The sequence below is a fragment of the Geotrypetes seraphini genome, chromosome 1, assembly GCF_902459505.1.
Source record: "Geotrypetes seraphini chromosome 1, aGeoSer1.1, whole genome shotgun sequence".
In the NCBI taxonomy this organism is placed as follows: domain Eukaryota; kingdom Metazoa; phylum Chordata; class Amphibia; order Gymnophiona; family Dermophiidae; genus Geotrypetes; species Geotrypetes seraphini.
In genome coordinates this window covers 348,357,563-348,373,261 of record NC_047084.1, presented here as the reverse complement: position 1 = coordinate 348,373,261, position 15,699 = coordinate 348,357,563, and the positions used below count along the sequence as shown (strand labels likewise).

The 15,699-nt window shown below is 42.2% G+C and overlaps 1 protein-coding gene across 6 annotated transcripts in view; it reads right to left on the bottom strand.

The window, feature by feature from the left end:
* The window catches only part of FRAS1 (Fraser extracellular matrix complex subunit 1), a 741,777-nt gene that overhangs the window by 188,831 nt on the left and 537,247 nt on the right, over nt 1-15,699 (bottom strand). For all 6 annotated transcript variants that reach the window (XM_033963431.1, XM_033963422.1, XM_033963441.1 and 3 more), the window contains 7 exons: nt 14,709-14,825; nt 13,983-14,097; nt 10,809-10,946; nt 9,006-9,038; nt 7,129-7,260; nt 5,194-5,319; nt 2,801-3,048 (listed from right to left, as the gene is read on the bottom strand). In XM_033963431.1, the coding sequence (XP_033819322.1) occupies nt 2,801-3,048; nt 5,194-5,319; nt 7,129-7,260; nt 9,006-9,038; nt 10,809-10,946; nt 13,983-14,097; nt 14,709-14,825 (909 nt within the window). The remainder of the gene's footprint in view (nt 1-2,800; nt 3,049-5,193; nt 5,320-7,128; nt 7,261-9,005; nt 9,039-10,808; nt 10,947-13,982; nt 14,098-14,708; nt 14,826-15,699) is intronic.

The window sequence follows — 15,699 nt, the reverse complement described above, 5'->3', positions numbered from 1 at the left end:
GAAATATGTAAACAATGAGTTACCTTGCTATAATCCTCACTGTAAATGCATGATGAAATTGTAACTTTGCAGAGCATTAGCTAAGTAATTAAAGGAGCTAAAATTCTCAATAAAAGGGAGAAGACCATCCATTTATGTCGCCTCATCCCACTTTGAGCCTTGTGTGTGAAGCCTCATTCCTACATCTGGGCAAGGTGGAGGAATGAATGGGGCAGCAGAGGTGTCTATATGGGCTGGATGGAAAAGCTCTATGTTCTGGAGTTTATCCAGCCCTGTACTACAACATAAAGAGTTTGTGTAACAGAACACAGCACTAAAGATTCATTTATAGTCCAAGATGCTTAAATAAATTTCTCATTGTAGAATTTTTCTGACTGCTCTAACTATTAACTCTTTTAATAATTTAAAGCAACAGAATCAAATTTTGAAGGAAGCTGGCCCATGCAAGATAGAAGGCCTGCTGCTCATTTTTTTTTGTGACATGCTATGCTTGACACATATATGTCTGATCTGCTTGTTCACTTTGTGCTACAGGAGACAGGAAGGAGATGACACAATGCAGCAAGTGGACTGTGTGTCCTGCTGGGCCAAACCTCACATTAATCATAAACTAAAGTACTAACATCCGGCAGCTCTGATCTCTTTCTCTTTGTAGTTGGTCTCTGTAGTCAGACATAATAAGTGAGTAAGTACTATGCCCTATGTGACCATTGTTCAACACTGATGCAACTCTATCCTTAGGCATTATCTGAGGAGAGGCACTTACCTGCATTTGCAGGTAGATTACAGAAATCTGTTTATAACAGACATTAAAAAAACCACACTACTGGCCAGATTCTATACCTGGCACTCAAAAGTAGGCATCCCCCCCCAAAATTGGTAGTAAGCACTTAGGCCCAGATTCTCATCGGGATGCCGAGAGTTAGGCGGCAGTAGACATCCTATTGCCGTCTCACTTAATTGTTTTAACTGGTACTAAACGACGTGGTAATTGACTGTGTCATTTAAAACCAATTAAAAAGTAATTACCACAAAAAGACACTGCTACGCAGCCTCTGGGACCAGCGGCTAGCGGCACATAGTGGCGCCAAAGCCCGGAAGTGGGCATGGTTAGGGGGGCGGCCCTGGACTTCGGCATCACTATGTGCCGCTGGCTGAGAGTCAGACGGGACCCTAGGCACCGGAAATGTAGGCCTGGGAAACCCTGGCCTCCATTTCCGGTGCCTAGGGTCCCGTCAAGTTGTGATTCTGGAAGCAGCGCCTGCTGGTGACTGACACGCAGCGGGCGCTCGTTTTGTAGGCGCCTGCCAGGGCAGGCACCGCTTACAGAATCAGCCCCTTAGTGTTGATTACTGCACTGTAACTTTGGGCCCCAGACCCAGTTTTCGTGTAACTTTATGGAACACCCCTGCCCCTGCCCTCTTTTAAGAAACACCCTATTGGATTTGGGCACCCTTCTTTATAGAATAATGCAAAGCCAGATACACATGCACATTTTAATGGGTGCCAATCGACATCAAGATTGTTAGCACTTAATTATTGATGGCTCAGAGCTCGTTTTGTGTGCACTTCTCAGCCACATGCACAAATTGGAGTGCACAAAGCTTGGTGTTATATATAGAACTTCTGGTCGCCTGGGGAGGACAGGGTATAAATCTAAATAAATAAACAAAGGAGAATATACACCAGGGGTGTCAAAGTCCCTCCTCGAGGGCCACAATCCAGTCGGGTTTTCAGGATTTCTCCAATGAATATGCATGAGATCTATTAGCATACAATGAAAGCAGTGCATGCAAATAGATCTCTCATGCATATTCATTGGGGAAATTCTGAAAACCCAACTGGATTGTGGCCCTCGAGGAGGGACTTTGACGCCCCTGATATACACACATACGCAGGACAACACACTGCAGAAATATACAGATGCCATTTGTTTTCATTAGCAGATAGCAACAGAATCAGTTTATTTAGAACAGTGGTCTCAAACTCATGGCCCAGGGGCCACATGCGGCTCATCAGGTACTATTTTGAGGCCCTTGGTATGTTTATCAAAGTCACAGAAGTAAAATAAAACAATTTCTTGAACATATATCTTTTTAGCTATAAATGACAATATTATTATTAAGATTTAGCCAAAAGGAAAGATTTATAAACTATAAAGTGTTTTACCTCATGCAAAATTGTCATTTCTTTAATAAGACATTAAGGCCCAAATTCTGTAACTAGCGCCTAATGTTAGGCACCTATTTTGAAGGCGCCCAACAAGATAGGCGCCTATCTAAATTGAACACCAAGCCCAATTAAGCTTTTTTAATCAGCAATAATTGAGACTTAGGCGCTTTTCAAGAAAGAGCGATTCTGTAACAAGGCGCCTCTAAAAATTTAGGCGGCCTTCAAAAAAATAGGCGCTATTCATATTAGGTGTGGGTGTGGCTACATGTTAGGCGCCTTGTTACAGAATCGCTGCTCTTAAGCGTGCTTAAGCGCTCGCATGGCCGCCTAACTTTTAGTTGTGCCTAGAGCTGGCCTATTTATTAGGCGCCTCCAAAATAGGTGCCACTCAGCGCGATTCACTAAACAGCACCCAACTGTACTTGAATTGTGTTGAACGGTGCCTAACTTTTGGGCGCTTCTTATACAATTTGCCCCTAAGTATTTTTTCTGAGGCCCTCCAAGTACCTACGAATTCATACAATCTGACTCAATTACCAGTTTTCATGACCAAATGACTAACAGGTTTGTGTGGAGTTTCTCCCCTCATGGGCTCAGTGTAAAAGTCACGCTGCTACATAAAACTTACCTCATAAGCCAAGTGAGATCTTTTTAGGGTAAAAGAGCTTTTGCTGGCCAAAGTGGTGCTGAATGGGCAACCAGAAGCCGGCCGCAGTCCACTGCTACCCCTGCGTGACACCTCAATCCTTACAGTCATCCTGGTAGTGGTGATGCCATCGGTTACTGAGACATTCATGCTGTCCTCTTCCGCTGCTGAGCCATCATGGATATAATGTAAGGCGCGCTGGGTCACATCTTCGTATGTAAATGCATCACCTTTCAAAATAAGATTTTTGTTTTTAGATTAACAGTAACTTTATTTGCTACTAGTCTTTTAAGCCTGGTGCATTAACGGGTGCTAGAATAGATGTGTGTGTCTGTCTTTCTTTCTTTCTCTCTCTCTCCTTGGCCGCTTTCTGTCTGTCTCTTTCTTTCTGTCTGTCTGTCTCTCTCTTTCCTCGGCTGTCCACCACCACCCCTTGCCTGCTCCCCCTGTCTAGCAATAGCCCTTCTCCCTTCATTTTACCTTTTACTCGGTTGCAGCGCATGGGGCTGAAGGAGAGTGTGACTGTTTCGTGCTTTTCTTATGTTTCAAGCCCGCCTGTTTCCAGTGCGTGCCACGTCTTTCCGGCAGCATGCAACCGCAGGTGCGTGAAGCGGTTCCGGAGTTCAATCGAGCTGGTGACAACCAGTCAGTGAATCGTGCCATTTGAATGTGATGTGCGCCTGTGCACCTCACCTGGGATCTTCCAAATTGATGATGGTTGCTGGCCCTGAATGATCAAGGTAGTTTCTTTCTTTTTATTTTAACTGTACCTCGACTTGGAGCTGCCTGACACTCTCCGTCTTCTGCCTCCTTTTGCCTCACGTGCCGCAAGCCGCCCCACGCGCCTCAAATGGAATTTAGCATGGAAGCAGAAATCACGGCAGGGATAACGCCGTGTCAACTGCGCATGCACGGGTATGGGTTTTATTATATAGGATACTACAGTAGTGTGAACAACATTAAGCAAATAGTTCAAGGTATAAGTTCAGGTATACAAGAGCACCAAGCCTGTTCACTCACTCACATTTTACAACCTGCTCTACCTTACATCTCCCAGGGCTGGAACACAGAGGGGTTTTTTTTAACCAACATTTCCTTTCCTGGTGATACAAACACAAAATACAAGACTCCAAATTTCCACAAGTCAACCTCTCCTAATACCATCCCTCCCATTTCATTAATAATCCTGAATGCAGTGTTATTTCTAAACTCAGAATGGCACTGGAGTGGCCTAAGGGATCTAGCCAATTAGAATGTTAGGCCACTCCCAGTGCATCCCAGAATGCACTGGGAGAGAGGCCTAAGATTCAGGTTGACCCAGGCACCTAAGGCCAATCAAAGCCTTAAGCCCCTCCCCGGTGCATCCCAGAATGCATCAGGAAGGGGAAAGCCCATCATTCTATGGAGACAGGCCTGCCGGCCAGAGGGAATAAGCATCCCTCCATACAGCTTACAAGAAAAAGGTATGGGGGGATCCAGGTGAGTTATGGAAAGAGGGAGTAGGCACCCCTCTGGCTGGCTTTAAGCACCTGGGCCAGTCAGAACCTTAGGCCCCCAACTCGGTGCATCCCAGGATGCACCTGGAAGGGGAAGGCCCACCATACTGTGGAGACAGGCCTGCCGGCTGGAGGGAGTAAACATCCCTCCATACAGCCTACAAGAAAAAGATATGGGGGGTTCCATGTGGGTTACGGCAGGAGGGAGTGGGCATCCCTCCTGCCGGTGATCTTCAGGAAATGACAGCAGGAGGAATTGGGCATTCCTCCTGCCGCAGATATTCATGGAGGGGCAGCAGGAGGGACTGAGCATCCCCCCTGCTGGGGGATGTCTTGGGGTGGCGGCAGCAGAAGGAATTGGGCACTCCTCTTGCCACGGACATTTGGGGGTAGGGGGGCTTTGGGGTTTCTGACAGCCAACTTCGCAGCTGGGGGGGGGGGTTCCTGCTGCAATCAGTTCAGCGGTAACACGATTCTCTAACCGGCGCCTGCGACATGGATGCCAGTTAGAGAATCGGGGTGGTTAGGCATCTGTCTGTCAGGATAGACACACTTCTATATAGGACGCTGGTGTGCTGCTGCTGAGACCAGCGTCCTATACAGAATTTCCCCCTTTGTGTACGTAATTAGAGAATAGCGATTAAGCGCAGTGCTGCCATTATGCAGATAAATGTACACTTACCCACTGGATAGCAGGATTCTATAAATGTATGCACACAATAGGCTTTTATATGTACGCGATCTGTTTAGAATGAGACAGATGTACAGATGGTGCCACAGGAATACATAACCTGCCATGTCAGTTCAGAAAGAAATGCACAATAGTGTTTCCATTGTGCTGTCCAATTACCACTTGGGCCGCTCATTCTCTCAGCCTACCTGCACCCATGCGGGTCTCAATCCCAGCTTCAGATTTGATTAGAATACCATGCTGAGGGGGATCCAACAGCTGAAAGATGAAATCTTCAGGGGCAGGGCTGGAGTCACTCACTGTCAGCTGCACACCTGTCAGTCAAACATGTCATAAGTAAAAAGGTACTGCAGGAGGTGCCGGATTGATTCACTTTGGCCACTGTGAGACTATCCAGTGCCAAGAGAACATCATCACTTAATTCTCAGACAGACAGGTTCACAAAAATACCATCTCCTGAAAGCCAAGAGCTGACATTTTTTTTTGTTTTGTTTTAATCATAATCATACTTATGGTCATCAGTGGTCAGTGGTCACGCTTCAAATTATATAAGTGAGAATGAGGGAAGAAAGAAAAGGGCCCCTTAGACCGTATTAGCCTTTTACGAAACGGCAATAAAAAGTGGCTTTAGCACACCCTTACGTGTGTTATTCCTGTGAGCTAAGGTCATCTTTAGCGCTGGGGTAAAATGGCTGATTTTTCTATTTTTCTTGTTAATGGGCACTTGTTAATGTTAATTACTAGACACAAGGCAGAACAGAAAGATCAAAAATACGACACACAAATGTCTACTCTCTTCTGACAGGGGCAACCATCCAGCTCAAATACAAAAAAGTGGAGGGAAAAAGAGACTATTCCAGCAATAAAAAGATATTGTGGTGGAGTTTTTTTCTTCGAGACCTATGATGATTATAGTATTGTATACAGCAACCCTTTGTACTGTTATATTATCAATCGTACTCTCCAAAAACAGTACTTCAAATCATATTTATTATAATTTCTAACTTATTAATTGATCTTCAGAAGTGCCAGTATTAGTCAAATGATTTGAGTGGCTAAAATACTATATGGCACTAGCCTCTTCCATTAGTCCCCTTATTTTGTATAAAGTGCTTTATTGCTTTAATACTTTCAATACTTCAGTAAATATATAGGTAATTAATCTGAAAAAAACTTTCATAAGAACATAAGAATTGCCGCTGCTGGGTCAGACCAGTGGTCCATCGTGCCCAGCAGTCCGCTCACGCGGCGGCCCTCTGGTCAAAGACCAGTGCCCTAATTGAGACTAGCCTTACCTGCGTACGTTCTGGTTCAGCAGGAATCCCTGGAGGGTGTTTTCCCCTATGACAGACTCCGGAAGAGTGTTCCAGTTTTCTACCACTCTCTGGGTGAAGAAGAACTTCCTTACGTTTGTACAGAATCTATCCCCTTTCAATTTTAGAGAGTGCCCTCTCATTCTCCCTACCTTGGAGAGGCTGAACAACCTGTCCTTATCTACTAAGTCTATTCTCTTCAGTACCTTGAATGTTTCGATCATGTCCCCTCTGTTCAAGGGAGAAGAGGCCCAGTTTCTCTAATCTTTCACTGTACGGCAACTCCTCCAGCCCCTTAACCATCTTAGTCACTCTTCTCTGGACCCTTTCGAGTAGTACCGTGTCCTTCTTCATGTACGGCGACCAGTGCTGGATGTAGTACAACTTATCTTTTGTCTTTCTTTCTGAGTTTTCCTTTGTCAATAAATATCGGGAAGGGACCAGTTATTCCGACATGTTTCGCCCAAAGGCTCCCAACCCGGTGTATGTGGCAGTTGTGGGGACCAATGGTAAGCATCAGGAATATCGGAGAGCAAGAGCATTGAGGACTAGTGGGGAGCAGCAGAAGGAGCATTGGGGACCTGTGGGAGCAGCAGGAGGTGCATCAGGACTGGCCAGAGGAATGGCAGGACCAGTGAGAGGGGAACTGAAGAATAGTCTCCAGCTTTTGTTAAGGCTTTTAATAACATTAAAAGATCCTCAGGTTTGTTTGGTGGGGGAGGGGGGTCATGAAACACTACTGACAAGTTCCTTTACAGATCTAAAAGGTTATATTAACTTACAACAAAAGACTACTTATTTGCTTCTTACCAATAGGAGTTTTTCCCCCCTGGATGACCTCCAGAAATGGAGTAGTGACCTGGAATGCTGGTGGCTGTTGATTATTGGAGGCCAAAAAAATGGTGAAAGGCATCTCTGGAGTTATATATTCTCCATCAGACACTACAAAAGAAATATGAATTCCAGTGTACATATCAGCCAAATAAACAAATGACTTATGCAGCTACATTTCAGTTTTAGGGTGCCCAACTTCAGCTTCTATGGTCAATTAAGATGGTTTCAGACAAATAGTTCAAGCTATAGAGGTTTTGTGAACTTTATAGGGATGCCTGATTTAATGGATTAAATTGGATTAAATTTAATGGATTAAATTGGAAAATAAAAGCATGCAATGTGATTCAAGGTAATTAAACGTTAATTATTTGGGATGAATAGGACATGTGAATTATGGAACAATCTGTGCAAGGTCAATTTAATTTGATTGTGGCAGATGAGCCTTACACTGAATTATAAAAGTTCACCAGAAATTATGACCACTTGTTATGTCGAAAAAGCTTTAGAATAAAGAAAAAAATCCAGTTTAGATTTAGGATGTATAGAATTCACACTGGTATTGTGATTGACAGAAAAGGCTTTGTAAAATGCGGCAAGGGGCTTTAGCTAGAGGGGAAGCAAGGCCCAGATGTTATATCCGATAGTTCTCCAAACACTAGTTGATGAAGAAAAAATATTGATATAAATGGGGAAAAACAGACTGAAACAGATTGACAGGAAGAATTCTACAAAATGTGGAAAGGGTGGTAAGTTAAGAGAAAGGGAGTAAAGTCCAGATGTTTCTTCAGAAATTTCCTTTGCATATAAGTTTGGAAAAGACAATGAGAAACAGAGAAAATTACTGTGAGGTTAACTACTTCCATCTATTGGGCTTGATGTGTAAAGATCATTTTGGACGGGTTTTCAGGATTTCCCAATGAATATGCATGAGATCTATTTGCATGCACTGCTTTCAATGCATATTCACTGGGGAAATCCTGAAAACCTGACTGGATTGTGGCCCTCGAGGACTGGAGTTGCCCACCCATGGTCTAGAGGGACGCTATGGAAATATGTATTTATATATATGGCTTCTGTAAAAGAGAACTCAGTCTGTTGTCCAAATTAACTTAAAGCCACCTATGGAAAGAATGGCCCAGCCTGGAATAGAAATTGAGGGGGGGGAATAGTATTATTAGATTATTGCCCCATTTATTGGCATGTTTAGTGAATATCCCTTTAAACTGGGAGTGGGGTGGCATTCACTATCTTTCACCTACAGTAATTTATTCTGCACAGAAGAATGACCTTATCATTGCTGGCCATCTCTAAGAATCCTAATCCAGGATGAAAAGGATCAGATTATCATTGTAGCATTAAATAATCTTTGGCCTTACTGCAGTCATATTTATAACACAGTGTCATAAAATTACAGTTCCAACTGTAGGTCCCTAAAAACAAATAATGGATATACAAATATACAGTAAAACCTTGGATTGCAAGTAACTTGGTTTGCAAGTGTTTTGCAAGACAAGCAAAACATTTGATTACATTTTAACTTGATATACAAGCAATGTCTTGCTATATGAGTACATACAGTATACACGCGTCACATCATCACAACTGAGCTGATGGTTCTTCTCTCTCTGATGCTGCAAGAGTGTAGTGACTGTTCTAAACAAGCAAAATCTTGCAATACGAGTACATACAGTATTTTGTATTAAAGATTTTGGGTTGTGGAATGAATCATCTGAGTTTCCATGATTTCTTATGGGGAAATTTGCTTTGATATACGAGTGTTTTGGTTTACAAGCATGCTTCTGGAACTAATTATGTTTGCAAACCAAGGTTTTACTGTATTAGGATATTCCTACCTGTGAAAAAGAAGTTCACAGATTCCGGAAGACCTGAAACAATATCCAAGAAAAGAAGAATTCCAGTTTAGGCAACACAAATTTATAATGTTAGACAAATACTAGCTTTTTATGGAAAACCAGTAAAAGAAGGAGTATTCTGTAAGATCACAGGGTAATAGACTTCATCTATTCATTCAGAACAACAAAATTATGGAATATTTTACCAGCAGAAGTAGATATGGCTGTGACAAAATCCTCTGGTCCAGTCAACCATGAAGAGGTGTGGTTGATACCAACCTCTTTTGGATGCTTTTACCTCCTGTCAAAGGTGTCAAAGGTGAAACTAGGATCCTTGTTGGGGATAGACTGGAATATTCTTTAGAAAGAATCTTTCTAAACTGATGTGCATTCAGTAATCTCTGGAGCACAGAACACTTTTTAATCTATCAATGGCTATGAAGCTTGTTGGATGAATAAGATTACCAATCTGTGCTTTCAAAATGTAAAGGTTCTGTAATCTTTTTTGTAGACAACTCTATAAACGGCGTCCCAATTGTAGGCGGCCAACTGCTGCCTAACCAGCCAATCGAGACACACGTTTTCTAAAAAAAACCTCCCGAGGCAGGCCACCTACATTGGAGGCACCTCTGGGAGCCTAGGGAGGCACGCAAGCCCACCTAAGCTCGCCTAAGGCTAGGCGTGGGCGTGGTGTGGCTCGGAAGTAATCTTAGGCGGACCTGGGTGGCCGTACGCCTCTCCGTAAGCCAGCAGTAGACGCGTACAATGTAGGCCAGCAAAATATTGGCCTAAATTGTAAGCAGACGTGGCTGCTGAGCTTATTGCGGCAAGGGATCTCCCTGCCGCAATAAGTTTAGTGGCCGCCTGTCCCCACTGTACATTGCCAGCAGGAGGGATGCCCAGCACCTCCTGTCGGAACCCCCCCACCCCCTCCCCTGAACATCACGCGGCAGGAGGGATGCCCAGTCCCTCCTGCCAGATACCCCCAAACATCACCGGCAGGAGGGATGCCTAATCCTACCTGCCGGAACCCTCCCAACCCTACCAAACATAGTGGGTATCCCTCCTGTCAGTAGTCTATGCGGGGGTGGGGACGGGTTGCCGCTAAACCTATCGCCGCAGAAAGATCCCTTGCCGTGATAAACTCAGCAGCAACCCGATTCTCTAAGCAGCACCTGTGACATGGATGTCGGTTAGAGAATCGGGTTCTTAGGTGGATTTAGATGCAATTCTCTATAGGACACCCGTGTGTGATTCTCAAAAGCCGCTTAGGCGGCTTCTGAGACTGGGCATCCTTTAGAGAATCTGGGCCATAGTTCTTAGCGTGCGTTAATCATTAGTACACGCCAATACAGCTAGTGCCCGCTAAATTGTTTAACGCCCATTGATGAATTCCTCCCGTATGTTTCATAGCATATCACAGGTTATTCTTCTACATGCTGAGCTCGGAACTGGGCCTTCATACCATAAACTCTATCGCTGAGTTAAAGGCACAGGCTTCATGCCTAAGTGAGTAGACGAACCCCCATCTACTTTATGAAGGTGACTCGACTCTTATTATGCTGTTCTGTCATCATCCAACAATGCTGTAAACATCCAACAATATCATCCAACAATATCATAACATCCACACAAAGACACGTAATATGTATCTGAGCTTTCATCTGCAGGGCATATGCTAAGTGTATTCCTCGTACTCTCCCAGGAATATGGCTTGAATTATGGCAATAGGCATAAAAGTTTGGACAGCTGCAGGAGACTAGATTCGGATCTCCCTGGCAGTTGTAATGCTATCATGATCACCTGCGAAGGAATAGGCCATCAGTTCTCGGAGATGAGGCGCTGCAGTAGGTGGACGATAAACTATTTTCCCATTGTTGATATCAGCTTGTGTGAAGTGAATAACCGGTGAGTAGGGCCAATTACTGTGTTCCAAGGTACCTGACAAAAAAAGATAACATACCTGAACATTACCATCGTTAAAACTAATTTGATCATAACCACACCACGGGTAGTAACCAATGATTATTTGCATCTTGGTGTTACTTTTTATCACAAAAGAGCCAGGGATGACTTAATCCACATCAGTTTGGAAATATGCCTGTAGCCCCCTTTATGCTGGATAGTTTCTACTCTTTTAGCGTGCACATGCCCACAACATCTTCAAAAAACACAACGAAACATTAATATAAATACTGGGCACAATTCATTGAAATTCACTTTGACCTTTGGAGGATGAAAAGTGGGAGCTATCTGGATCCTGAAAAATTGTAAGTGTCAAAGGGGATCATTTTCAAAGCGAATGGACATCTCAAAGGGACAAAAAAAAAAAAAAAAAAAGGGTCCGTCTGCCAAACCCTTCCAAATTATAATTTTGAAACAGCAGAATTAGGATGTCCTATAATGTAGTTCATCAAAATAAGGAGTTTCAAGTTTATTAGGTATCTTGATGAATCGCTTAATCAAACTTCAAAGCGATGTACACATTAAAATTTACATTTGTTAGGTAACAGTACAATACATACGAATATTTTAAAAAAATATATATATAAATTACACTGTTTAACATACTCTTGACATTAGGTAAGGAGGCATGTTGCGGATGCATTTTGAGTGTGATTAAGGAGGGAAAAAGGAAAGTAGCATGGAATCTTGCTACTTTTCGGGATTCTGCCAGGGATTTGAGATGTGGATTGGTAATTGTTGGAAACTAGATACAAGATTTGATGGATCTTTGGTCTGACCCAGTATGGCAATATTTATGTAATGTAAAGATGGATCATAGTGGTTTGGCGACATGCCTCGAGGTGTTTAAAAAAAAAAAAAAGTGTGTCCCAATTGGCTGGTTAGAAAGCGTAGGACGCCTACTGCCGCCTACAATCAGGACGCTGTTTATAGAATATGGCCCTAAGAGAACAGAGGGATTGAATAGAAGTGTAGGGAACAGTAGGTGAGAAAGGTAATCTGGTGTTCCATTTTGTAGAGCCCTAAATGTTAACATAACTACATTAAATTGGACTCTGGAATGAAGCAGAAGCCAGTGTAGGTGGCAAAATAAAGCTGTGACAGAGTCACAACACTTGGGCCTAAAAAAGAAAGCAGGCTGAGGTGTTCTGCAAGGATTGTAATCTTTTAAGACTAATTTGGGGTAAACCAGCAAAGATAATGCTATAGTAACCTAATTATGCAATTTACAAAGGCATGGTATAAAGTGTGAACTGCATCCATATCCCAAAAACTTGTGAAAAGCTAATAGTTGCTGTAAGCTAGTGAATGAAGAAGAGATATGCTGAGAACACTTTAACTGTGAAGTCAATTGCGATGCCTAGATAACAAAAAGAGGTCACTGGTGGGTACTGAATTCCCAAAAGAGTAGGTGAAAATGCCATGATTGGAAACCCTAAATACAGCTCTATCTTTGTTGCATATAATAAAACTCATGCATTTAAGCACAGAAGATCGTAGCATATAAGTCTTATCTATCAATGTAGACCTCAGTAGTACCACCCGTATGTATGCATACGGAATATGAGCACCAAAATTCTTCATTGGTTTAAATCTTTCAAATATTTTTCAATGCTTTCCACATTATAAGTTATATTGCTTTAAATAAATACTCATCTTGATCTACGCGGGTGGGGCTAGGCACTCCTTGATATAGACCTATGTTTCGCCCAAAGGGCTTTATCAAGGAAATCCCCCTTAGATCAAACAACTCATGCTTCATTACATTACATCCACAGGTTTAACCAGGATGAGTATTTAAAGCAATATAACTTATAATGTGGAAAGTACTGAAAAATATTTGAAAGATTTAAACCAATGAAGAATTTTGGTGCCCATATTCCGTATGCATACATACGGGTGGTACTACTGAGGTCTACATTGATAGATAAGACTTATATGATATGATCTTCTATGATTGGAAACCCAACATACAGTGGTTTTATCAGCCTTGAGAATCATTGAGCTACTTTGTCAAAGCAAAGTTGCAGTGGAGATAAATCATTAACAGTGAGGTTGGTATAAGCAACCAAAAGAATGTCATCTGTGCAGATATGTATGTAGAGATACTAAGAGATTGAATCAATGCAATGAGGAGGCTGAGAAAGATGTTAAAAAACACTGGTGTATGTAACGATTCCTGGGAACACCACATGAAAGGGGAAAGGAAGGGGAGGAGACCCCATCCAATGAGATGGTGAAAGAGTGGTTATAGAGAAATGATGTGAACCAATTAAGAACGGATCCTAAAATCCTGATAGAAGACAACCTGTGCAATAGAAGTCTGTCCCATTATAGCAACGCTTATGCTCTTATAGAACCAAATATATTCTGAATCAGTATGTGTGTGTATGTATATATATATATTGTAGTATAAGATAAAAGGATAATATTTGTTGAATAACAGTAGGTGCTCAAAGGAAAAATGTGCTTCATTTCCGATTCGTTTGGCCTTTTTTCCCAGTTTTTCAGTTCATTTCAGACATCCTTGGACGTCAACCTTTGTGCACATTAATTAATATTTTTTTTGCACACTAAAATTCTTAAATTGCACAACAAACTGAGGGCTCCTTTTATGAAGGTGCGTTAGGGCCTTAACACGTAGACTAGTGCGCGCTAAAATGCCGCGTGCGCTAGCCGCTACTGCCTCCTCTTGAGCAGGCGGTAGTTTTTTTGGCTAGCGCGCGCTAATCCGGTGCGTGCGTTAAAAACGCTAGCACACCTTCGTAAAAGGAGCCCTGAATCCTACTGAAAATCTCTAGATCTCCAGCCATTTACACAACTCAGGAAGTTTGCAGGCTAGAAAGCGGGGTGAAGTGGTTAGATGTCTATTTTGTGACTAGTTAAAATCTGGAGACTACAGCAACACCTGTCTATAGTCACTGAACAGTAATTTCACATGTTCTTAAGATCATATGTTTAAAAAGCTGCCACAGTTTATAGAAACCCCAACAGCTAAGAAAAATTGCTTGCCTTGATTTGGCTGCAGAGGTACGGTGATGTTGAACGCAACTTTATCGCTGGGATTCTCCAAGGCCACAAAGGAGAGAGCATCTGGGTTAATCACTGTCAAACGATCTTCCAGTGCCTACAAAATATAAAGTTTATAGTGAATACAAAAAAAAAAAAAAAAAAAAGAAAAAAATATGAAGAGGTGCTTTTGTGATGCTCATTAATCTAGAAAATCTTAACATTTGTTTCTTTTACAGATGGTAAAGTGTTGGAGATTTTTATTTTCTTCTAGCGCAAATCAATAGGGATTATTCTAATAATCATAGTAACATAGTAACATAGTAGATGACGGCAGATAAAGACCCGAATGGTCCATCCAGTCTGCCCAACCTGATTCAATTTAAATTTATTTTTTTTTTTTCTTCTTAGCTATTTCTGGGCAAGAATCCAAAGCTCTACCCGGTACTGTGCTTGGGTTCCAACTGCCGAAAAATCTGTTAAGACTTACTCCAGCCCATCTACACCCTCCCAGCCATTGAAGCCCTCCCCTGCCCATCCTCCTCCAAACGGCCATACATAGACGCAGACCGTACAAGTCTGCCCAGTAACTGGCCTAGTTCAATCTTTAATATTATTTTCTGATCATGATCATGAACAGGAAACTTTTCTTCTTAAAATAGCAATGGTGACACGTTGTGAACACAACCCAAATGAAAAAGAAGGTCCATGCCTCTGGCTCAGCCTTACGGTCATATGAAGGGAAGATCCAGGAGAGAGTCTTGGCGCTCCAGGGATCTGTGGTAAAATCCCAATATTAAAAACATGACTATCCAATGGTCTCTGTGGGTTTGCTCCATTGGATACCTGTAAGCACATGATGGTGACAATTAATGAGCTAAGCTGAAAAATGACATTGAAAATATTGTAATCACACATAGGAGGAAGCAATTTGAATTTGTGATTGGAGAAGTGACCAGCAATTCAGGAGAATGCATGGGATAAAAATTCAAGTCCTATCTGCTATGTAATCTCTGCAAGGACCATGATCAAAGTACTTTACATCTCTGTGTTTTAATTTCCCCCCAAAATAATTACATACCTGGCCATTTCCTTTACATCAATCTAGCCAGACCAGTGCAGATGTGTGAGTTTTGCCCCCTACCAGTAGATGGAGACAGAGAACACTGACAAAACAATTTCATTTTGGGGGAGCAATAGATGTGGTATATTTAAGATTTCAGTAAAGCTTTTGACATGGTTCTGCATGGGCGACTGATAAATACACCGAGTGCTCTCAGTCTGGAAACTGGTTAAGTGGAAGAAGACAGAGGGTGGAGGTAAATAGAGTTCACTAGGAGAAAAAAATAGCAATATATGTAATCAAAAGAATCAGTTATGCCAATTACAAATCTTCAGATATGGGTCCTTATTGTGAAGACTTTTTGGTCTGTTTATTTTTTGGCTAGATGAAGCAAATTACCTGCATAGATTTTGTAGTTTAACAGTGGTTGTTTCTTGAAGGTGTAGGGAGAATAACATTTGTGATTGTTGCGCTCTGAAAATTTAGATTGTTGTGCTCTGAAAATTCTGTTTTGTTAAAGGCCAACATTAATCCGAAATATGTCGAAACTTGTGCAATGACCTTTTGTTGTGCTGGGGTGAAATTATGGAATGCGCAGGTAGGGCAGTTAAGAAAATGTGTTGATAGAGGATCTTTCAGAAAACTCCTCAAAATGCA